The sequence below is a fragment of the Heterocephalus glaber genome, unplaced genomic scaffold, assembly GCF_053883595.1.
Source record: "Heterocephalus glaber isolate CG9 unplaced genomic scaffold, H.glaber_assembly_v1.0 deba00001600, whole genome shotgun sequence".
NCBI classification, from domain to species: Eukaryota; Metazoa; Chordata; class Mammalia; order Rodentia; family Bathyergidae; genus Heterocephalus; species Heterocephalus glaber.
The window spans coordinates 46666466-46691604 of NW_028258372.1; the positions used below are offsets into that span (position 1 = coordinate 46666466).

A 25139-nucleotide genomic window follows, 5' to 3' on the forward strand; every position below is an offset into this window, starting at 1 on the left:
CAGTTGCTTATGTCCTGGTGTCTGTTGCCCAAAGGTTTAAACTGTATCTTGTGTGAGGCCTGCTGCCCAATCCTGGCTTCTGGGATGAAAATATTTACAAGAATTGAAGAACAAAAACAAAAAGAAACCTAATTTAGCCAAGTGTGATGACATTCCTGTAATCCCAGCACTCTGGAGGCTGAAGCAGGAGAATCCTAAATTCCAGCCCAACCTGGGCAGCTCAGTGAGACCCTATCTCAAAATAAAAAATAAAAAAAGAGCTGGGGATATAGCTCAATGTAAAAGCCCTGGGTTCAATCACCAGTACCACAAAAAGAAAAAAAAATCTATCTTAGCACACTAACTTTAGCATACTAACTTTATAGAGTGGTATATATATTTAATAAGCTTGAACATATTAATAATCACTTCCAAAATAAAAAAGGATATTACTAGAAGCTGGGCATGGTGGTGCAAGCCTATAATTCTAGCACTAAAGAGGCTGAAGAAGGAGGATTGCCGTGAATTCAAGGCCAGCCTGGGCTATGTAGTGAGTTCAAGACCAGCCCGGATTACACAGTGAGGCCCTGTCTCAAAAAAAAAAAAAAAAAAGAAAGAAAGAAAGAAAAAAAGGGCCTGGGATTTAGCTCAGTGGTTCTGCCGCCTGCCTTTCAAGCATAAGGACCCGAGTTCGATCCCCAGTACCAAAAAAACCCCACAAAAAACGCTTAAAGAGAGTATTTGTACTGAAGCATATAGAGGTATTAAATTTGAATTTTTTTTTTTTGGTACTGGGGATCAAACTCAGGACCTTGCATTTGCAAGGCAGGTGGCGGCACCACTAGCTAAATCTCCAGCCCTGGAACAAGTTTCTTTAAGTCACTATCAAACAGGTTTGAGGACATAATGTGATTTACCTACCTGCTGTATTTGACTCTATTAATCTTTTCCTACTCCACATAATGTATATTAAGAAAGGTGAGATAAAATAAAACAATTTCAATAACTGTGTGTGTATAAATGAAACACTTTTGTCATGGATATAAAAGCTAAGTAAAAAAAATAAATTTTTATATTAAAAAATGAAAATAGTCTCCGATACAGAGGTATGAGGATCAAACACCATACCTGGCTCACATTCAGCAGTCTGGGCTCTCAGAGCTGGAGAGATACGCACACCAGCTTTTTTCTTAGAGGAGCCACGATTTTTAAAAATTAAAAATGTGTCAACAGAGCTGGGTACGGTGGTACACGTCTCTAACCCCAACTGCTCTGGAGGCTGAAGCAGGAGGATGGAAAGTTTACGCCCAACCTATGGCAATTCAGCGAGACCATTCCTCCTAACGAAGGGCTGGGAATGCAGCTCAGGGTGGAGCACTGGCTGAGCATGAGTGAGGCCTCCCGCGACAACGGGATTTAAATATTTGTCTTTTTAAATTGTTCACCTGAGAAAATAGAATACAAGGGCCGGGGATTTAGCTCAGTGGTTTCGCTGCCTGCTGCGCAAGCGTGAGGACCCGAGTTCGATCCCTGGTACCAAAAAAAAAGAAAGAAAATAGAGTACAATATGCATTCCGTAATCCAATCAATAAACTAACCACAGGGTATACTTTTTTTTTTTGGTACCAGGGATCGAACTCGGGCCCTTGCGCTTTCGAGGCAGGCGGCAGAACCACTGAGCTAAATCCCCAGCCCCTAAAATATACTTTTTAACGGGATTCTTAGTGGACCAGAAGTTTAAGATGACATAAATTTTCAGTCTGGGGAGGGGATCTGTCCCTGCGCATGAGATCAGCACCAGCGCGGACGAGACACTGACTCAAACCTCCCACCCCCAGCTGGACCCTCGGGAAATGCTGACACCATGCGCTCATGTTGGCCCCTCCCTTTGGCTTCCGTCTATTTTCAGAGTTCACAGGTGCAATTTACTACAAAAGCCTGGACTGTGCTCCTTGGTTGCTTTTAATAGTGGCTTTGCTACTCTGAAAAGTACAAACACTTGACCATCTCCATGAAATCAGGGCGTGTGTAATCTCAAGACACGGAGCCTAGTTCTGGCACACCACAAGACAGGACGGCCGGGCCCCGCCCTGGCTTCCTCGAGCCTGCTTCGGGAAAGCACACTTCGGAGCTGAGGGCCCCTTTCACAGGCCTTGGGCTCCGTCTCAGCGCTGGGTATGGGGCAGGGCAGTTTGCAGAGAAACTTCACCTGCGGGCACCAGTTTCCTCTGCCCCAAAGCAGTTTGAAACCTTAATATGTCCGTATAATTATCTTGATATTGTAACTGATCTTAGGCTAATTAATATAGCAATATAATTAATCTTGATATTATAATTGATCTTAGGCTAATTTAGAAATTTTTTTTATTTTGGTAGTGCTGGTGTTGAATCTGGGGCATTTGCACTGATCTACATACATCCCCAGCTTTTAAAAAAAATTTTATTTTGAAAAAAAAGAAAAAATATTTTTATTTTGAGACAGGGTCTAAGTCGCTAAATTAGGTGTCCACAGAGTGCTGGGATTACAGGTGTGTGCCACCACACCCACCTTAGCAAATCATTTATAAACACTAAGAATTTTTAACTGGGAGAGAGAAATCTACCAAAATGTAAACACTTAGAAATATTACTAAAATTTAGACAAGACATGCTTTTAACCAAGTTAAAGTTCTCAAATGCATTGACATGATGAGACATTAGTCACTGGCTACAAACTATATTTGAAGAAATCCCCCGTATTTTTGTTTGCTGTACTGAGGATCGAACCTGAGCTACCCCAGCCCCGAGGCTTCTCTTTCAGAGATGTTCTTATGGCCACAAAATTATGCTCTGAACAGAGGCCGAGTGATGCACGGTGCTGAGAGTTGTCCAAAGGACAGGACTCACTTAAATAGAAGGACATCAAGACATTTGTGGAAAACATTTAATAATCCACTCAAGCAGCACAGGAAATACAGGACCAGGTGCTAAGGGTGATGTTGACTGATTAAAGTTACAGACACAAAAGTTAGGGTAAGTTAAGATTTCAGGCCACAGAAAGGGTGGGTCTCAAGTGATCTGAAAGAGAAAGGCATTAGTTTGGTCCCAAACTCAGAAATCACTGAGGCAGAGGCACACGCCATACACAGGGAACCTCCAGATCCACGTGGCGGTCCTTCGGGTTACAGATGACACCAGCTATCTGGAAGTTTTGGCGATCTGACAGCAACTAGAGGCCACTACAGACTCTAAAGAGTAACTGTTAAAGTGATAGCTCAAGGCAAAGGGGTCTTCAAACAATCTGGAATCAGTCATTCATGACTGAGTCTAAAGATGGTAGCTAAATGCAATCAGTGTAGAGACTGGGCAGATGCTGGTCCAAGGTCACAGAACTTCAGTTAGGAGAATCTGTTTGAGAGATTTATTGTGCATCAAGACTGCAGTTAATATATTACATACTTGAAAGGGGCTAAGACAGTAGACTTTAGGTTCTCATCACAAAAATAAGTATGTGCAGCAATGCATGTTAAGTGGCTCAATTAGCCATTTCACAATGTACACAGACATCAACACATCACGTATGCCATAAATATATACGGATTTTTTACTTGTCGATTAAAAAATAAAGAACTCACTTTGAAGGAAGAAGAGATGGAGGGAGGGAGGCGGGGAGGAGACGGGGCAGTGAAGGAACTAGGGTGGGTCGTGCACACGCGCCAACTCCCGAGATGAGCACAAGCATCATGTACTGCAAACACGCCCTAACAAATTCAAATAAAAAAGAAAGAAATCTCCATGACAGCTAAGGGCAGAGGACATGGGATAGAGTGAGCTTAAGGTTATAAGCCTTGGCGAGACTATGGGAAGACAGCAGCTGTCAGGCACAAAGAGAACCTGAGTTGAGCCAAAGGGTTCTTGCGAAGAGCGTGAGTCTGAACAACCAATCCAAAAAACAGCACAGGTCTAGCGTGTGGCCATAGGGACACAGAGCTGGAGACAGACAGGTACAGAGGAACACCAGAGCCCTTGGGTGGCTGGGATGGGTACACAGAGACCTATGGGGAGTCACTGGCATAAGAGGAAGCTTGGACAGTGAGAAACGCTGTCCACCAGTCAGGGTCAGCAAGGACCTGTCCTGACAGGAAAGCCAGGTGGGGCAGTGCCCTAGCGTCTCCCGGGTTCTGACCCCTCCGCTGAGCTTATCCTGAATGCTCTCAGATTCTCAAAAGCTACCAAAGGCGGAAAAGATATGCTCCTCCCACGAGTCCAGCTTTGAACCAACTTCTTCACAGAGAGTGGAATAGGTTTCGAAATTCTGGGCTTGGGAGCTACAGTCAGAACCGCCCCCTCCAGCCCAGCTGGGATCCTGCAGGCAGTTCACATCCACCTCAAGAGAGGGCTGCGGCTTCAAACACTTTGCCTCAGCCTCAGGAGCTGAGTGGTGGAGGAAGAGCTCCCGCCTGTCTGTGGACTGAAAGGATTTCCCGCTCTGTCTCCGGGACTTGGCACGCCTGTTCTGGAACCACACCTGGAAGAGGAGAGAAAGACACTGGTTTGGGTCGGTGTTTTTATGCATAATTCAATTCTTCTTTTTTTTGGTACCGGGGGACCCTTGCGCTTTCGAGGCAGGCGGCGGAACCACTGAGCTAAATCCCCGGCCTGTGAATGGGTTTTGAAAGGGTCAATGCTCCCTGGCACATTCACCAGGCAGGCAGGTATCTCCTGGGGAACTGCGCTTCCGTGCATACCTTTCCCGGCGCGGCCCGCTCAGCGAGCCTCCCTGGCCACTGCTGGAAGTGACAGCTGTGTGACCACCAGGGGTGCGGAAATCAAGCGTGTCCACACCCTCCGAGGGTTAGAACTGCGCTCGGACCCAGACCAACGCACCGCACGCCAGCAGGCAGAAAGGGAGGCTCCTCAACACCAACATCGGGATTCTGAGCTACATGACTTCAGACGATCAAGCACTGCATTCGATCTTTCAAACTATGACAAAAGTCCCAGATGCTTCAGGCTCCGCCCCAAGTTGCCGTACCCTTTAGAATCCCAAGCCCAGACCAAAACCTGCAACGGGAGTGGCCTAGGGGTAACTACTGCTGCGCCTTCTCTCTTGGCCCTTCCCAAACCCGGAGCCGGCGGCGGAGGCTCCACGGCACTTCCCTCCGCTGTGTCTTCCTTTCCCGGTACCGTAACTGAACGCAGGACCTTTGCACTGAGCTACACCCTCGGCCCTTTTTAAATCTTCAGACAGGATCTCGCTAAGTCACTACATTGACGAAGCTGGGCTCAAACTTGTGAGCCTCCTGCCTCAGGCTCCCAGAGCGCTGGGCTAACAGGAGACCGCCACCGCGCCGGCCCGGCTGTCTTCCTCCTAGACAGGAAGAGTGTAGACACTGCCGTCATCACCTTCCTGCGAGCATTAACTGACTATCTCAGGCCGGGCCCAGGCCCTCGGCCCCCAGCAGCAGGAGCCTCGCGCCGGGCAGCGGGCAGGACGCGGCGGGCGCGCTCACCTGGATCCGCGACTCGGGCAGGCGGGTGCGCGCGGCTAGGCGCTCGCGCAGGTGGATGTCGGGGTACGCGGTCTGGCGGAAGACGAGCTCCAGCAGCCGCAGCTGCTCGGTGCTGAACGACGTGCGCTTTCGGCGCTGCGACGCCGGCGGGGCCGCGCCCGTGAGGGGCGCCAAGGGCGCGGGCGGCGGCGGCGCGCGGGGCCCGAGCGCAGGCAGCGTGGCGCCGTCCGCTGGGCGCAGCTGTTGGGACCCCCGTGCGGCCATGGCTCGGACCCCGCGCCCGGCCGCGCCCACTTATAGGCCCGGGCGGCGGCGCCTCAAAGGGGCGGCCAAGCCCGCGCGCCCCGGGGGCCGCCACCGCCAGACGCCCGGCCCGAGCGCTTCCGCGGGGGCGGGGAGGCGAGAACGCCGGCGCGGCCCAATCCACATCCCGGCGGTCGGGACCGCCCCGCCGCGCGCCCACCCTCGCTCTCTGGGTGGGTCCGCCCGGCCCGCGCTCCGGGAGGCTCGCTGCGCCCCTCCCCGCCCCTCACTCGCGCCCCGCCGTGTGGCGGCGCCCGCTTCGTCCCGGCGGCCCGGACCCGGACTCGCTTCCCGGCGGGTCCGCAGCGTCCCGTGGGCGGGCGGCGCCGACAGCCGCACTCCGAAGAGCCGTGGGCCCGCGCGAGGCTCCCGGTGGGTGCGGCCGTCGCGCGCCTCCCGAGACGCCTGCGCCCGGCTCTGCCCTCGGCCCTGTGGCGCTTCTGCCTCCTCCCAGCCCCTCGTGCCTGCAGAGGCCCCGGGGCTCTCGGCCCTGGACGGTACGCCCTAGAGCTCACGCTTTTCTCCCTGATTGTTTGCCCCCCCCCCCGTGGTGTCCTGGGGATTGAACCTCATGAAGTCTAGCAAGCACTGCCCCCGAGCTACAACCCCGCTGTCACTGTTTTATTGAAACAAGGCCTCCCTAAGTCGCTAAATTGCCCAGGCTGCGTTTGAACTTGTGATCCTCCTGGCTCAGGAAATCACAGAGGTGTGCCACCCCGGCTGGCTCGCTCGCTCTTTAGTTGGTTATCTCAAAATTTAGGCCGGGTGTCTGTGCTAGAAAGTGTTTTATAGTCGTTCTTAGGAAGTAGGTATTCCTGGCCAAATTTTACAGACCCAGAAATATGCCAGAATCCAGACAAAGGCCCAAAGAACGAAAGCCGTAGCCAGGCTAACCTCCAGATGTGACTTCCGGGGTCCCACTGAGCGCCCCCCCCCAGGGTGAAGCCAGGCCAGGCCCCCGTGAGGGGCGCCTCCTGCTTCCTGCGGTAAGGGAGGAGTTACTGTAGCTGGGGATTCAAACACGCGAGGAGCGGAAGTCTTTCCTCTGCAGTGCCAGGCTTCCATGTGCAGTTTGGTGACCACTCTGACTACATGGGCATTATTTACTTGTGATTGTTTTCCTGAGTGTTTGTGTTGCCTTACAATCTATACCAAATGAGATTTCGCCCGGCCATTCTCTCCTTTTTGTTCTTTGTTTTTGTTCTTGTCAGTGTTGGAGGTCAAACTTGGGGCTTCAGTTCTTCCCTTTGCTGTAAATTAATTTCTTAGGGGCTGTGTCTGCAGATGCCTAAAGTCATCTTGGTGAGGATATACTGTAGTGGAAATCAGGCTTGGAACTGGGAGTGAAATGTTGGAGAGAAAGATTTCAGTGCTGCTTTATTGTTATTTTTTAATCATATGCACGTGTAATTGTTGAGTACATTTTTAGTACTCATTTTAATACTAGTGCTGAATTCAGGGCCTTTGCATGACGCTACATCCCCAGCCTTTTTTATTGTTTTATTTTGAGACAGTCTAAGTCACTAAGTTGTCCAGATTTGGCTCGAACTTGTGACTCCCCCTGCCTCAGCCTCCTGGAGTGCTGAGGTTACAGGCATGTGCCACCACACCTGTTTTAAACCCTAAAGTTTTTAAGACAAAATGCAACAGGACATTCTGGATTGGATCCTGTCCCAGCTCCACGTGGGACTGGATTTCCCAGTCTACTCAGGGACTTTCATTGCCCAAGGCTGGGGAGATGAAACCCAGGGCAGGGTCCCCGTATCCGTGTGGCTCACATTGACTTGAATTAAAAGAATATTCTACTCTTTGTTTTGATAAGCACTTGTATAATCATAAGTAGTTTTCATTGAATCCAAGTTCTCGATTCCTTAATTGCCTGGGTACAAATATAAATGAGAATTTGGTGATTTTTTTTTTTAACAGGGTCTTGCTGTGTAGTCCAGGCTGCCTGAGTTTCCTGAGTGCTGGGATCACAGGACTGTTCCACCATGCCCAGACCCTTTGGTGACTCTTCTATACCCACTTCCCCGTCTGGAAAATGGAAAGAGCCTGCTTCTCAGTGATATCCTTGGAAAATTGTTACTGCAAGTTATTTTCCCTAAATAGATTGTAAAAGGAAAGGGTCCAGAGGGGTTTTGTTCTACAAAAGTAGGTGGGTTTACTAATTCAGAGTATCGAGCTGAAGTTCAAAGTCCTTTGAAGACAGCAATGGCTGAGACCAGGATCTGGATTCTCCTCCCACACCCCGGGCCAGCTCAGTGCTGCATTTGCTGAGTGCTTTTGGCCTTTATTCCTGTTTGGTCCACCAGCAACAGACACCGGCCAGGCAAGGTGGACTGAAGGGCGCTGAGATGTTGCTGTGTCCAGGGAGGCCAGGATGTGCGGGAGAGGAAGGCGCCCTGTCCAGATGGGGGTTGTCAGTCCTGCACCAGCCCAGGCTGGAAACCCGGACCATTTGATGTCACTATCCTCTTCTGCACCCCAACATTTGCAACTCCAGTTCCTGCAGCCCACACCTAAACATCACAGAAGCTGCCGTCCTCCCCAGTGCTAAGTGCTTTCTTCCCTGCTCTTTGTTTTTCGAACCCAGCCTTCTGGCTACCACTGACCTGTGGAGGAGCCCAGTGTTTATTAAAGGGGCAGCCAGGAAAGGGCAGCCTAGGGAGCTCTGCTTCCACCTGGGCCTCTGCGGGGCTGTTTCCCCTTTGATCCTGGCTCCTTTGATTTTCTCTCCTTTAGATCCCCAGGCCTCTTCACTTTCTGAAGTTTATTTCAGAGCCAGTAGTTAAAGGAGGCAGGAAGACAACACCTCTGCAGAAGGTACCAGTGCACTGGGAGGACAGCGCACGTGGTACGAGCCCCTCGGTGTGGTATATAGGCTGTGCCATGGCGATCCAAATAGCAAACGCGAAACAAATGCTGATTCCAGTGTAGTGAGTTTTTAAGAGAATGATTCTTTTCCTTCTGGTTATTTGTACCCCATAACTGAGCAAGGGAGACCTGTGAGTCTTTCACAGCCTGATTCACAGCAGAGCTACCCAGGGCTGAGAGGACGCTTCCTCCTGGGAGCAGGAAGCCAGACCTTCTCCAGCTCCTGGGAGCTGCAGATCTGAGACAGCTGGAATGGTGTCCTGCTCAGCTCCAGATTTGACAGTTCTCGCTGCACCAGAGTGCTTGAAATGGAGCCACGGTAACTCTGAATTTTTCTCTTTTTTGAGATGTTGGGGATCAAACTCAAGGCCTCACACATGCAACTCTACCACTGAGCTACAAGCCCCATTATCTGGATTCATTTCATTTCAATTCAATTGATTGAAATTTAAATCATAACATGTGGCTGGTGGCTCCCATATTTACCAATATAGCTGTACACCATCATCTTGCAATCACTGTTCTTTGAAAATTTTTTGTGTATAAATGCAGAAACATCTAGTTGGTGCAAAACTATATACCAGTTTGATTTTTTTCTTTTTGAGACAGTGTTTTGCTGTGCAATTTAATCTAACCTTGAACTCATTATGTAGTCCAGGCTGGCCTTGAACTCATAGCAGTTCTCTTGCCTCAGCCTCCCAAGTGCTGGGATTATTGGCATGCGCCATGCTCAGCTTGATTTTTTTTTCTTTTTTGGTGGTACTGAGAATTGAACCTAGGGCCTCATGCATGTTAGGCAAGCTACACTTGCTGAGCTACAGGCCAGTTCTGCATTTTAATTTTAGACTCCTGTTTTTATTGTTTAAACAGAACTCTAGATCGTCAGAATGGTCACTTTGTTATATACCATGCAGTCTCATAGGGATCTGGCTGTGTGTGTTGTCCTTAATGTTCGTAATGGCCTTTCTTCAAAGTGGCGATTTAAGATCACTTGCTGGTTAAAGGTATGATGCTAGGCGGGGGATTTAGCTCAGTGGTTCTGCCACCTGCCTCGAAAGCACAAGGTCCCAAGTTTGATCCCTGGTACCAAAAAAAAAAAAAAAAAGGTTTATGATGCTGTAAGTTTCTCTTTTTTTATTTATTTTTTGCACACCTGTAATGCCAGCACTCTGGGAAGCTGAGGCAGGAAGATTGAAAATTTGAGCCCAGCCTGGACAAATTAGTGGCTTAGTGAGACTTTGTCTCAAAGTAAAGAGTAAAAAAGGGGTAGGGATGAGCAGTGCAGAGGCCCTTGGCTTAATGCCCAGTACCACATCCTTGGTCCCTTGAGAATGGCCATTATTACGCGGCATGGTGCTCAGGCTTCAACCCAGGGCCTCATGCGTGCTAGACAGTGCTCTACCACTGACCGGGTTGTCCCCCAACCCCTAAAGCATTTTCTTTCCTTCTTACTTTTCTTTTTCTTTTTTTATTAAATGTAGTGCTGGGATGAACCCAGGACTTCTGTATGCTAAGCAAGCGCTCTACCACTGAGGCAACACCCCAGCCCTTAGTCCGTTTTTGTGTGGACTTCGAAGGCATGCTTTAAATGGACGGTTCAACTCTCTCAGGAAATTGAGCATTTAGCTTTCATGGTAACCTGAACTTCCTGCACTTGTTCAGATGGAGAAAGAAATACCTTTGAGCTCCTTTTCTCTCTGATTGAACTCATGGTATTCTCTCCAGAGCCACAGCAGGCGGCTGCACCCTGCAGCCCCCATGCAGGCAGCCCATGCTGCAGGGCCCGGCTGGCAAGCGTGGCCATCTCGCCTTGAGAAAGCAGCCCAGCCTTAGACCGTGGCTCTGTAGTGGCCCAAATACGCTTTCATTTGAGTTTATTATTTGTACAAATAGTGCCACAGAGAACTCTATTTTTAATAGGTTTAACTTGGTTGTTTATTCTGGGATTAAACTTGTTAATAGAGAGTTGTCTGTACATACCATTCCCTACCAAGAGGACAAGAATGCTCCTTTGGGAAATGTCTCATTCTAGACTTGGGACAGCAAATATGCAAGCCTGGAATATTTAATCACACCTGAAAATGAGAATACTATAAGAAGCTTTTGAGGTAGCTAATATTCTCAAGAAATAATTTGAGAGCTGGGTCTGGTGGCAGCACCATACCAATCCTGGCCCTATGGAGGCTGAGGCAAGAGGACGGAAACTTCAAGGCCAGCCCAGGCAGCTTAGTAAGACCCATCTCATAAAAGGGGTGGGAGTGGGGCCTGTTGAAAATCTGTTATTTCAAGGGCTGGGGATTTAGCTTAGTGGTGCCGCTGCCTACCTCTGAAGCAGAAGGTCCCGAGTTCAATCCCCATTACCAAAAAACATATACATATTATTTCATAATGATTATTTTTGTTTTTGTCTTTTTTTTTTTAATGGAGGTCTCAACTATGTTGCCCAGCCTAGTCTTCTTGTTATTTATTTACTTATTTATTTAGGGGAGACAGTTCAGGCTGGCCTTGAACTCACCACATAGCCCAGCCTGGCCTTGAACTTGTGGTGATCTTCCTGCCTCAGCTTCCCAAGTACGGGGATTACAGGTGTGTGCCAACATACCCAGCTGCCCAGACTAGTCTCAAACTCCTAGTTTCAAGCAATCCTCCTGCCTCAGCCTTTCAGTTAGCTGGGAAAGCAGGCACACACCACCATAAGGTCCCCAGTTTATAATGATTAAATTTTTTAAAAAATTGATCACCTTTGGTGGGTTCTGGGGAGCAAGCTCTTTATCATGAAAACTGGTGAGGAAACAGAAGTAAGCATTTATCCTGCTTTTTTCTGTGATTCAAGGTAAACCAACTGTTGAAGAAGGGTTTCTCCTTTGAAGTACTGTGCTGATTAATGAAGAAGGAATACTGGGGCTTGAGTAGCTGAGTGGTGGAGCATTTGGCTATCCGGAGGCCTTGGGTTTGATCGAGCGCCTAATGCAGCAGTGCCCTGAGGCCTAGCCCTGCAGTGCTCATGTGAGGGCCACAGCCTGCAGAAACTCGCCCCGGAGCCTGCCCAGCCCTGGCCTTGCACTGCCAGTGTGGAGGTGCAGGGCCTTGTCCCCAGTCCCACACTGGGAAGAGCAAGGAAGGAAGCCCATGCTGGGGGCTTTGGGACGAACAGCCAGCGACCCCCTCAGGTCAGATGGAGAGAGACTGATTAAAAGGAGCTGAAAGACCTGTAACCACGTGCAGTATTTCAGCCCTGATTCCCTTGAGCTTTAAAACACCTTCAAAAATTCCTTTCTAGGACAAGTTGGGACATCTAAATCTTTTTTTTTTTTTGGCACGGGGATCCAATTCAGGGACCTTGCGCTTTCGAGGCAGGCGTGGTCCACTGAGCCTACATCCCCGACAAGGGACATTTAAATGTTAGATATTGAGATTAGAAGATCATGATTGCTTTTAGTGGACATAGTGATGTTATGGCTATATATATACTTTTTAAAAAAGGCCTGTCCTTTAGAAATACATGCGGAAATCCTGCAGCTGAAGTACTAAGATGTCTAAGATTGCTTCACAATAATCTAATTGGAGGCAAGGGGTTGTAGGGAGGTAGTAAAAAACGAGTGATCCCTTGCTCAATTCAAGATTGGTCGGTAGTCTAAGGATGGCACCCTCCGTAGCGAGGGGTGCCTTGGCACTGCGTACGAATTTTACTCAGCAGGTTGCTTTTGTCTGGAAAATTCCTTGGACTGCAACAGCCAATGAGCTGAAGAAACACTTTGCTCAGTTTGGCCATATGCGAAAGTGCATTCTTCCTTTTGATAAAGAGACTGGCTTTCATAAAGGTATGTGTTGGATTTACTTTTCTTCAGAAGAAGCACTTCAGAATGCAGTGCAACATGAAAATCACGTAATTGATGGAGTAAAGGTCCACATTCAAGTTCAAAAACCAAAAATTTTGTAAGGGGATCAAACATCTGATGAAGAGAAAGATTTCTGAGATGATTAAACCCATTAAATACAAAACAAACAAAAAGATTGGTCGGAATCAAGATAGATTCTTCTAGGGAAGCAACAAGACTGGCCGAATCGACCCAAATTGAAGCTGGGTTGTGAAGGTTCTCAGATTTTGTGTTGAGATTTTCTAGCGCCAAAGAGTTTTCACCAAGGCAGGGGCTGGGTTGGTCGCTCGGCGCAGAGCGCTCCGGGCCGGGCCGCTGTGACCTGGGGCGCAGCCCAGCTCGGCGCCTTCGGGACCTGACTCCCGGTCCAAGAGGAGTCCCGAGCGCCGCCCAGGTCCGCCGGGCAGGTGGCGCCGGCCGTGGCCTCGATGGAGGGAGCTGAGCGAGGGCAAAGACGCCCTGCCTGAGCGGCCTGCCCGCCGGTGCCTCGGAGTCCTGCGAGGCTGGGCTGGGGGCCCTCGGCCCAGGCAGTCTGTGCGCTGTCGCCCACAGCCCCGGAGGGCAGTGCCGCTGGCGAAGGTCCTCCGAGGTGGCTCGATTAGTCAAACCTTCGTCCCGGCTACTGAGGCTGAGGCAGGAAGATTGCCAGTTCCGGGCCTGCATGGGCCACGCAGCGAGACAGGCTCCGAAGTACAATAAAAGGGGTGCGGATGTAGCTCCGTAGTAAACGCCCGCCCACCGCCCAGCTCCGAGCCTAGCCCGGCCCGGGCGTCCGCTCCGGGAAGCCGGCCGTCTGCCCGCGCTCTCGCGTTCACCTCCAGCAGCTGTCGCGCATCGCCGAGCTGCTGTGCTCTGCTGAGTACAGAACCGAACCACAGACCGCGGCGTGCGTGGGGCCTGCGCGCGTCGCGCCCGAGCCAGCGCTGCGGGCCGCTCGGCCCGGGGCGGGGTCGGGGAGCGGGGCCTCGACCGGAGCTGCAGCCCGGGACGCGGAGGGAGGCTCCCCGGAGCCCCAGCTGCGCCCGCCTAAGCCGCCGCGGGCTCCCTCGGCCACGGACTTTGCACGGAAGCCCCTGGAAGGCCCAGCTCTTCAGCCAGACCGGAACCGCGACCCAGCAGAGCCTCGGCGGTGCCGGCCGGAACCTCCTCCCGGGCTTCCTCAGGCGGAGACTTTGCCTCACTTTGAAGGCTCGGACAGAGGTGGTTTGGGTCACGATGATTTTTCCGGGTCCGCGGGGCCCTGCCCAGCGGCTGGCGAAGTGCTCGGCCGGCGGCGGTCGTGAAGCCGCCTGGAGAGTTGACGGGAGGGATTGGGAGCCGCAGCCGAGTCTGGGGCCCGAGGGGCCCTGCCCAGGGTGCGGAGCGGGGGCCACAAGGCGTGGGCCTTTCCCGGCCTCCCCCAGCCGCTGCGCACCAGGGTCTCCGAGAGGCAGTCTAGAAACTCGTCCTGGCTGGGACCCGCAGCCCGGCACACGCCTACATTCACTGCTGAGCAAACCCCTGGCAGATCCAGGCCTGGGCACTTGAAAGGAAGCCGCCAGAAGGTGCGGTAAACTGTCTGTGGGCAGTGGACTCCCAGTCTGTGGGCAGTGCCGGCGTGAGGCTGACACAGGGTTTTCAGAACTCTGACTCCGTGGCCCTGGCGGGAGTGGAAATTCAGCAGGCCGTCCGGTCGGGGGGGGGGGGGGGGACATCCTCTGGGTGCAGCGCTCGGTCTTCACTGATTTGCTCTCTCTGTGCAGGGATGCAGCCTAGGGGCTCGTGGATGCCAAGCACTCTTGACTCTGAGCTGCCCACCCCCTAGCTCCAGAACTCTTACTGTTTTTTGTTTGTTCCTTTTGGGTTTGGGGGATTTTTGTTGTTTTGGTTTTTTGAAACAAGGTCTCATTATGTAGTTCAGGCTGGCTTCAAACTCCTGGCGATCCTCCTTTCTCAGCCTCCCAAGTGCTGCGATTACAGGCGTGTGCCACCATCAATTATTCATTGGTTTTCAGTACATTAGAAGGCAAAATATTGCAGAGCTGAAATCCGCATGTATAATCTTTCTGCTACTTTTAAATCAGGTTTTACTTTTCCCCTTAAGCAATTATTTTTTAAACATTAGAGTAGCAAGCTGATAATCCCATGGAATTGTTTCTAATCTCTTTTTTTTCCTCCTGGTTCTTCCTAGTGGAAACTTCAGGGAACCGTGAAATAGGACCTGAAAGCCAGCAACAGGAGACAGATGTGACCAGGTCCCCCAGACTCTGCTTGGGAGGGGGAGGAGAGGGATTGGTTTTGTTTTCCCTTTTTTTTTCCTCAGTACTGTACAGGGAATCAACCCAGGACCTTCACACTGAGCTACGTCCCCAGTCCTTTTTTATTTTGAGAAAAGGTCTCAGTATGTCTGGGAATTGCCCTGGCTGAGCTCAAATTTGTAGCCCTCCTACCTCAGCCTGCCAAGAGTATTGATTGGTATTGGAAAGTTGGAGACTCAATTCTTTCTCCTTCCTTCCTTTCTTCTTTCTTTCTTCCTTTTTTTCCTTCCTCTTCCTTTTTCTTCTTCCTTTTTTTTTTTTTTTTTTTTTGGTACCGAGGATTGAACTCGGGTCCTTGCTCTTGGGCAGCAGGCAGCGAAACCACTGAGCTAAATCCCCGGCCCCCTCGTCCTTTTTCAACAGGGTCTCGCTATGTGGTTCAGGCTGCCCTTGAACTCAAGCTGGCTCGAACTCACAACCCTCCTGCCTCAGCCTCTCGAGTGCTGGGAGTACATGTGAGCACCACCACAACCAGTTTAGGAGTGTTTGAAGCCTGAAGCTCCTCTCCCTGCCTCAGAGACTCAGCTCAGCCTTCCTCACCCCTGCCCACAACAGACTTAGAGACCACTGGTTTCAGTGCTCCCCAGGGCACACGAAAGGGGTCTAGCCCTTTCCAGGGCCTGGGTGTAGAGGGAACCTGCAGTGCTGGAGCCCAAGGAGAATGGAGGCCACTCCAGAAAGGAGCCCTTGGGAGCCCAGCACATCTGCGCTTTGTGCAGGCCTTCTTCCCGGAGGGAGGGCCCCTGGCAGTGGAGGAGAGGGGAAGAGAGCCAGTGCTGAGTTTAGGGTTTGGAGACAGAGGAGACAGAAAAAGAAGGCAAAGTAAAAATAAAATAAGAACAGAAGCCCTGGGCTGGATATTCTGGGCTTATATCACCGCGTCTCATCATGGGCTCTAACAGTGCTTCACGTGGGCCCCAGCTGTTCCCCTGCTCCCGGGTCTCAGGTCTTGATACACCCACACAGAGGTGGGCAGCACGGTCAGCACAGTCCAGTCCAGGAAGGAGTCCATGCTGAGCCTCACATTGTTCATTGTTCTCTCCTTGTGTGCGCCTGTGGCACTGTGGATGGAACTCAGGCCCTTCACCCTGAGCTACTACCCCAGTCCTTTTTTATTTTTGAGACAGGGTCTCGCTAATTTGCTAACTTGCCCAGGCTGGGCTTGAACTTGTGGTCCTCCTGGCTCAGCCCCCTCCAGTACTGGGGTGACAGGCCAGTGCCAACACCTGGCTGAGCCGGTCATTGTCCTGCACACGTGACCTCACTCCCTTCCCTGCAGCTCACTGACCGAGGACCATTTCTCTCAGCTGAGAGGTTGGGACTGAGGCTGTGTGTCGGTGACGAGCCCAAAGCCCCCGAGTGTGATGTTGGGGACGGCTCCGCCCAGCAGCACCTGTGGACCGGGAGAAAGCCGGAGCACCTGCCTGTGAGCTTTCCTGCCTCTACCTAGGAAGCAAGCGTCCTCTACAGGAGCCCCAAAGGGACAGAGTCTTGGGGAGACAGCCCTGGCCTCAGACAGCCAACTTGGAGTCAAGACAAACAGTCTTACCATCCAGCCAGAGCACTGCCACTCCTCTGACTGCACATGGATGCTCTCCCAGCCCAGACACACTCCCTGTCACTGCTGGTGCTGTGTGTGCAGATGGCTGGCTCCCTGCGGCCCAGGACCACAGCCCACTGTCTCCTCCCCACAGCACCAGAAGTAGGAAAGTGCACAGGAAAGACGCGGTAGCCAGAAGCACAAACTCTGCATCCGATTTGATCATAAACCAGCACCGGTGGAGAATTCGGGTGAATTGTGGTGCATCTGTAAGGCAGAATGCTAAAGCAACTCCTAAATGGGTATTGTGAACTCCTGTGGATTGCCATGGGAAAATGATATCTTTTCTGAGTGGGAGAAGCAAGGTATACAACAAAACCGTATGGACACAATACTATTTACATACACACATGCACTGTTCAAGGAAAAACTTTTGGAGGGAGATCTTCCAAAAGATTGACTCTGCTTATTTTTAGAAAATGAGATAAGTACTACACACTTGTTGAATGGGGGGGGGGATGCTCCAATAGATGTTATTTAATTTTATTTATTTATTTATTTTGGCACCTGGGATCAAACTCGGGTCCTTGCGCTTGCGCAGCAGGTGGCGAAACCACTGAGCTAAATCCCCGGCCCGATCGATACTATTGTAAAGCTCAATGGGTTGGACGGATTCGCCCCAGAGAAGAGCTGCTCAGAGTCAGGTCCCTCACTGCCCTCCCTGTCCCCAGAGCTCCTCCTGGCCCCGAGACGACATGCTTAGGACCCGGAGAGTGTGGCTTCCCTGCCCAGTGGGCGTGAGGTGAGGAGGGCCTGATGCACCGGCGGGCCTGGAGTCCTCAGCGAGTGGGGCTTCGGCTCTCGCGCCGGCTGCAGTGAGTCAGCAAACCGCAGCCCCTCAGCTTTCTCCCCAGTAAGCAACCCTGCTGGGTTCCTTCCTACCCCGTGCCTCCAAGGAACCTTGGCCAGCTAGGGCCAGGGGAAGGCATGTTTACTGACACTCTTTGCGTGGCTGACTACTCCCGCCCTGGGCCGCCTGCACACTGCCTTGAGAAAGCGCGCTGCTAAGTCAGTGTAGCAAGAGCCTCCCTCCCGTGAGCCCCACACCTGACCTAGTTCTGCCTCACTGGCCCCAGGTGATATTCATCACCCTGGTTACTCCAGCAAGAGACCTGTTAGGTTGGTTTAGCCAGAAGCCCCTGGCCCTGGAGCTCTCCCGGTCACTTTTCCACTCACTCACCTCCATCCTGCCCTGCCGGCCCGGCCCCGCTGCATTCTGGGTTGAGCTCTTTCCCTGAGGCTGTCTGGATGGCTCTGAATGAGGTTTCCTCATCATGCTGTCCTAAGCAGCTCAGGGAGTTCTTTGTTACCATCACCTAGGACGACCACTTCCGGGACCTGGCCCTCTCCTGTCCCGAGCAGCCCCTGCAGCCCTTCACGGTCCGGTGCCTGCACTTCTTTGCTGTGTCCCCAGCTTTGGAGGATGCCTACTTGGCAGCTAAGTAACCTGGCCTCTGTGAATTCTAAGGACATACGGACCTAGCAAAACAATGTGCGGCTTTAGATAGCCTATTCTAGAAAGAAGTCGCTCAAGATATTGTGGAGTGAACCAAGGTTCCTAAGAGCTCGTTATTTATTCATTTATGTATTTATTTGGTGCCGGGGATCAAACTCAGGACCTGGCGCTTGCGAGGCAGGCAGCCACACCACTGAGCTAAATCCCCCCAGGCCCTCATTTATGTTTTGAGAAAAGGATTTACGCTATCTGTACATATTATATTTGCATATCCATGGACAAATGTGGAGAGGGAAAGGGGAGTAGCGAGGTGGGAGGGAAGTTTACTCCCCACACACCTTTCCTTCGGTGCCATATACAATTTTTATCACAACAGTATGTTATTTGGTGATTAACTGAAGGTTAAATATGTCAGAAAGAGGTTAATTAAAAATAAAAATTATTTTATTTAGGGTTAATATTAACATTCATATACTAAATTACTATACTGTTGTTATGGAATACATTTATATTTTATACTCTTAGAAATGCAGGGCTGGGGATTTAGCTCAGCGGTTCTGCCACCTGCCTCGAAAGCGCAAGGTCCTGTGTTCAATCCTGGTACCAAAAAGAAAAAAAGAAATGCATAAATATTGAGATACACCAGCTATCATTAATATTAACTTTAGAGATTAATGAATAAAATTCGTAACACAAAAAAATAGCAAGAAGAAGGGGTCACCTGGCCCTTGTGGCCCTTGCCTGTGTGTTCTCTGAGGACCCCACCTGCTAGGCCCCTGGGGCCTGCATCCCAGGCAGCTTTTGAGAATGTTCCTTTTTAGGCCAAGGGTGGTGGCACACAGCTGTAATCCCAGCACTCAGGAAGTTAAGGCAGGAGGGTTCCTGTGAGTTTGAGGCCAGCTTGGGCCACAGAGCGAGGCCCTGTCTCATAAAGTGTTGCTTTTAGCAGCCAGGCCCATGAGCCTAGGAATTACAGCCACTGACGAAGCGAGAGAGGAGGAGCCATTGAGCTCAGGAGCTCAGGGCCAGCCTGGGCAACATTGTGGGACCTCATCTCATTAAAGAAAAGGAAAAGAAATGCTTTTTTTAAAAAATCAATAGATGTATGCTGGCACATGGAGCTCTGTCCAGGGAGGGTGGAGCGGGGTTGCCCTCGTGGTTATTACAAGGCCCTGCCTTCATAATCGGGGCTTTCTTCCATTAGCACCTGCATGCCTGGCAGCCAGAGCCCTACTGTCTTGACACCTGGGAAGCCAGTGCCCTGGCCCCCACTGTTTGGATATAGGTGTAAGATGTGGCTCTGCCCTCAGCTGCTGTCTCAAGCCCCTTCCAGGGCTCACCAGCTGCCCAGGCCCCAGCATCCTCCAGGGCCAGGCCTCTCGTATTTCAGCCTGGAGACAGTCTCCCACTGCCTGAGTCCCGCTGAACAGCTGTGGAGACAGAAACACAAGCTGTACCCATCTGAGCATGGAGCTTGCATTTTACAAATTGACACAGTGAATTTGTGTATGGTTTCTTCATGGCTTTTATCACTAGTGGATGTTGGATAGAGTCAAGTGCTTTTTCTGTGACTGCTGAGACGATCGTGTGAGTTTTGTCCTTGCTTCTGTTTATGTGATGGATTACATTTATTGATCTGCATATGTTGAATCATCCCTGCATCCCTGGGATGAAGCCTACTTGGTCATGGTGTATGATCTTTTTTTTTTTTTTTTTTGGTACCGGGGATAGAACTTGGGTCCTTGCGCTTTCGAGGCAGGCGGCGGAAACACTGAGCTACATCCCCAGCCCATATGATCTTTTTGATGATTCATTGCATTCTGTTTGCCAGTATCTTGTTGGGGATTTTCTCTTATGTAACATAGCAATGTATTTTTGAACTCTTTCCATATTGGGGCCTCCTTACGAACATCTACTGGAACACCACTGAATGGATGCAGCACAATGCATGGCATGTGCCCCTTACTGGTGGACCCCCCAAGAGTGTCTGTATTTTGTGCCTACATCTTGGCATACTTTTGAGAGCTCTCTGTACCCCTCCCCTGGAGACTGAATTGAAATCTCGTCGTCCCCCCCCCCACACAGGCAGAGGAGAGGGCTTTGATTCTCAGACAGCGTCCTCTCCTGGGCCAGGCCAGTAAAGCTCCTCATTAGGAAAGAGTAGTATAGAACCTGTTAGCAAAAGCTCCCTGGTAGCCGAATTCTGCACTTTTTCTTTACATTTTTCTGTGTTGGAAAAAATTTCTAGAACCATCATGTACTTTTCAGTAAACTAGCAGCTAGATTTCATCTTCAGTGGTTCTGGCGCCGTCGGGAGGTAGGAGGAATGCTTTTCCCTTCTTGCACTGGGCTCCCTCCTGTGACATTACCCTCAGCTGCCCAGGTGTGGGTGGGAGCTGAGGTTTGAGACCATGTCCGGGGATTGGTGGCAGGATCTTTCCTAGCCCCTTGATGGCTCAGGACTTTGAGAAGGTTCTATAAGATGGTAACAATAAAATAGCTGACATTTACAGAGAATTTATTGTGTCAGTCACTCTTCTAAGTGTGGTTACGTGTTAAGACAATGTTTGGATTGGATAGTATGAAAAGTTCCATTTTGCAAATGTAGAAACTGAGGCATAGAGAGGTTATGTATTATGCCCACAACCACACAGCCCAAAGAATGGTAGCACCATCTCCAAAGTTGTGCAGCTGGATAATGTTTTAAGTAATGTTCTATTGTTACAGATATCCCTGATCCTCTGTTTCCTCTTCCGTAAGAAGAGGCTGTGATGCCTACTTCAAGACATCTTTGAGAAATAAATGACACAAAGTATGTGACCATTAATAGATTTCTGGGAGGTCCCATGGGCCAGGGTGGGATTCCAGAGCACACTTCACAAGGACCCTGGTCCTGCAGGCATGCAGACTCTGAGGAACATGCTTGGTCGGCTCTTCAGTGGGGAGTGGTGGTCACCGTGGCTTAGGCTCCGTAGCAGCAGTGTTCAGAGCACTGGGAAGCTATCAAACCAGCCATCAGCAGCTTGCATTCCTCCAGCCGGCCTGCAGGAGAATAGGACTCAGGAATGTGGACAGCCAGGGCTGGAGGGTCGGCCTGACTTTCAGGATTGGCCCAGTGTGGCCTGGAGTCACACATCCAGGTTCCTCCACTGCTTCTTGGTAAGAGTGTGACCCTGAGCATGTTGCTTAACCTCTGTGACTTAATTTTCTTATTTTGAAATGGAGACAACGTAACCTGGTGTGTTTTAATCCCAGCACTCTGGGAGGCTGAGGCAGGAGGGTTGCAAGTTTGAGCCCAGCCTGAGCAACTGAGAGCTTAGAGGGATCCTGTCTCAAAAATTAAAAAAAAGATTTGAGGATGTAGCTCATTGTGAAGGCCCTGGGTTCAATCCACAGTAACACACACACACAGAGACAGCGATACTTATCTCAGCTATTATGAGGGTTCAGTGACACAGACCGGTGTATGAACAGGTTAACTTAGTCCCTGGTGCAGTTTAACAAGCATCAGTGAATGGGGACTGGGCTAAGCCTGGGAGCACAGCCAAGTACAAGGCCAAGCTCCTGCAGGAGGGACACAATCCCTGCTTTCACACGAAACTAACTGGGGTATACAGCACTCACCCTCATGGATTCCTTGGCCTCGCTCTCCAAGACAGATCCTTTCATCTGCACCTTGTGTCTTGCTCTTTGTCAATTTCAGTCAAGTCTTGCAAACCCTTGCACAGGCATGAGCCTCCCCAAATTGCTCTAAGCAATTCTGTCCTTCCTTTCCAGTCACCTTGTCTGCACTGGAGGACCCAGTTCTTTCTACTTGTCCTCACTTGCTAGTGTTCCTGGCGTGTTTCTACTTTGGGGCAGACTGACTTGAGGACCCCAGGTGCTTCATAAGGAAGTGGAAGGCAACACTCTCAAGCTTTAGCTTCTGTTGTTCAGGGAGCCTCGGTCAGTTTTCTGCGTGGCCACCAGACAGCTCAAGTGCACACACAGGTAAAGGGAGCCTGCGTAAGAGTGCATGCCGGGGCTGGAGAGAAACTCCTGTGGGCGCCCAGCTGCGAAGCCAGTGAGTGAAGGAGCCGTTCTGGCAGCTGGGTCTCCCAGCTTGTTCTGTGTCTTTGCCGATCAGCCTGGAGTGTGCCCAAAGGACATCTAGACGTTGTGAGGCGGAGGCTCATACGATTGAGCGCTCTCTAAGAAAAAGAATAGAAAATTGGATAGAATGTTGAGCTAGAATGATAAAGCACAACAAACTGTGACAGCTGGTGTGATAAAACTCACATAACAGTAACAACAGCGGCGGTTCCGTGACTGTTGAGAGCGACTTCCTGAGGCAGCTCCGAGCTGCTTTTTCTTCCTTCCAGTACATTACAGCTTCATACCCTTGGTCCCCATGTGGTAACAGTTTCACCCTTTAATTCTCTATGTAGAGAAAGATAATTCGGTCTTTTCTTAGCAGGGCTGACTTAACTTCAGGTCTGGTGTGGATCACTTTGAAGAGCGGAGCGCCAGGAGTTCGCCCAGCGGGCGCCGCACTACCTCGTCTGGCCAGCAGGTGGCGCGGAGCCCTGACGCTTGCGTGCTCGCCTCCCAGAGCTCAACAGCGGACCTTGAAGGCAGTGGGCCCTCGGCCGCTTCTCATGTCTGCTTGTGCTTTTGGAAATGTTGCTTAACAGTAATTGATATCGTATGAATACTTGAAAAGCAAATGGAAGAATGTTTCCCGCATTGCTAGTGTAAGTTAGATTTCAGTAATGGGATTTTGGGCGTCTTTTATAATAAAATATTATAATAATAACTACTTTTGTTTCTTGAGACAGGGTCTCACTGTGCAGTTCAGGCTGTCCTTGAACTTTCTGTGTAGCCCAGGCTGGCCTCAAACTCTCAGTGATCCTCCTGCCTCAGCCTCCAGAATGCTGGGATTATAGGCATGCACCACAATACTTGTTTGAGAGTCTGTTTTGTTTTGTTTTTGGTGGTACCAGGGATTGAACTCAGGACCTTGCGCTTACAACGCAGGGGCAGTGCCACTGAGCTAAATCCCTGGCACTGAGAGTCTTAAGTATTGGATTGTTTTTGTTAGGATTTTTCATTTTATGATACATAATAAATACATTCATCCAGGGTGTTGGTTTATGTACATAACACATCTTAATTCTCTTTGCCTTTCTCTCCCTCCTCTCTAGATCCCCCTCCCATCTACAAAAAGACTACCTCTCTTGGGCCGGGGATTTAGCTCAGTGGTTCCGGCACCTGTCTTGCAAGCACAAGGTCCCAAGTTTGATCCCCAGTACTAAAAAAAAAAAAAAAAAAAACAAAAAACTACCTCCCTGTTTCCTATTATCTCTTATTCTCTTTATTTGTACATGTAAGAGAAACCATGGGCTGGGGATTTAGCTCAGTGGTTTCACTGCCTGCTGTGCAAGCACAAGGACCCAAGTTCAATCCCCGGTACCAAAAAAAAAAAAAAAAAAAAAGAGAAACCATGCAATATCTAAACTTTTGTGTCTGATTGATTTTCCTTAGCATTGTGGTCTCAAGGTGCATCCATTTTCCTACAAAGGATTCAAATTTATCATTTTTATGGCTGAGTAGTACTCCATTGTATGTATATATACCATATTTTCCTTATCCACTCATCTGTTGGTGGACATACAGGCTGCCTCCAAAATTTAGCTGTTATGAGTTGTGCTGCTATAAATATGGATGTGCAGATCACTGTGGTATGATGCCTTTAACTCTTTCAGGAAGAAACCTAAAAGGGGAATAGGTGGTCCCCATGGAACTTCCAGTTTTAGTTTTCTGAGGACTCTCCATCTTGCTTTGCTTTGCTTTGCTTTGGTTGTACTAGTTTATATTCCACCAACAGTGTAGAAGTGTCTCTTTTCATGGCAGCCTTACCAGCATATGCTTTGAGTTCTTGATGATCCCACTGCTGTGGGCCTGAGGGGAAGCAAGACTTCATGGTAGAGGCTGTGAAGAGAGCCACAGCCTCTCATTTTATGGCTCTGAGGGCAGAGAGGGCAGGAAAGAGCGCTTATGACCAACCGCTTCCCAAAAGCCCATCCGCTGGAACCAAACCTTCAACATGATGCATCTTTTCCAAGATATTTTGGATCCTAACCACAAAAATAACCCTAATCTAGTGCTCTGGAGTGATCTCTCCTGCTGAACTTAGGGCACCTCCTGTACAAGGCACTTAATTGTATGTTGGGCTGAACTGATATTACACGCAATCAATGTAATTATACCTTCACTCAGTCTTTCATTCAATAAAACATTCTGAGCGCCTTCTGAATTTTCCATCCTGAGCCAGGGACCAGGTGCCAGTGGGCAAGGAACACAACAGAATTTTCACTACTAGTGTTCTGCATTACATTATAATAAGACTGACTGAAAAATTTTACTGAGTACTGATTATTAATCACCAGGTAAAGGAAGAAACAAAAATTGAACTCACTTCCTGTTTGGAGACCTAACAACACTTAGCAGAGAAGATGAAAATATGTGTCCAGAACACAGGAAATGCTGATTTTAGTGACAAAACTTCAGCAAGTATTTATGAAATGGTAACACTTCATCTAAAAAGTCATTGAATGAAATGGGATGTTTTTAGCTTTCCATCACTGTGACAAAATACTTGAGATAAATCAACTTAAAGTGAAAAAAGTTTTATTTTGGCTCATGGCATCAGAAGTCCCATAGTCGGTTGGCTCTGTCACTTTTGGGCTTATGGCCCAATATGGTAGGAAGTGATGGTGAAGCAAAGCTCCTGGCCTTCCTACTGTCAGGAAGGAAAGAGAGAGACAAGAAGGGCCAGAGCTCCAATGTTCCCTTCAAGGGAATACCCCCAAAGACCTAACTTCCTTCCACTAGGCCTCACCTCTTTTTTTTTTTTTTTTGGTACCAGGGATTGAACTCAGGACCTCGCACTTGCCAGGTAGGCACAGTGGCACTGAGCTAAATGCCTGGCAGGACTCATCTCTTTAAGGGTGTGCTCCTTCGAACAGTGCCATGCACTGGGGACCAATCCTTTAACATATGGGGGTTGGGGGACATTTAAGATCTAAACTCTAACAGGATGCAACCAAAATTCACATGGCAAAGTTGGTAGGTTGAAAATACCCTCCTTGAACCCGATGTGGTGTTACATGGCTATAATCCAAGCACTCAAGAGGCTGAGGCAGGAAGACTGTCATGAGATTGAGGCCAGCCTGGGCTACATAGGGAGTTCAAGGCCAACCTAAGCTACATAGCAAGACC

The 25139-nt window shown here is 49.8% G+C and overlaps 1 protein-coding gene and 1 pseudogene across 2 annotated transcripts; one reads left to right on the plus strand and one right to left on the minus strand.

Moving 5' to 3' along the window:
- Window positions 1-2888: 2888 nt before the first annotated feature.
- Window positions 2889-6087, minus strand: Mixl1 (Mix paired-like homeobox). Its single transcript, XM_004862270.3, is given in 4 exon segments — window positions 2889-4486; window positions 5472-5837; window positions 5840-5888; window positions 5890-6087. Coding segments are annotated over 4 exon segments (732 nt in total). The 5' UTR covers window positions 5901-6087; the 3' UTR covers window positions 2889-4180.
- LOC147823210 (SRA stem-loop-interacting RNA-binding protein, mitochondrial pseudogene) lies at window positions 4485-24176 on the plus strand (annotated as a pseudogene). Its single transcript, XR_015444294.1, has 2 exons — window positions 4485-5534; window positions 7701-24176. The product of XR_015444294.1 is annotated as an SRA stem-loop-interacting RNA-binding protein, mitochondrial pseudogene (transcript).
- The last annotated feature ends 963 nt before the right edge of the window (window positions 24177-25139 follow it).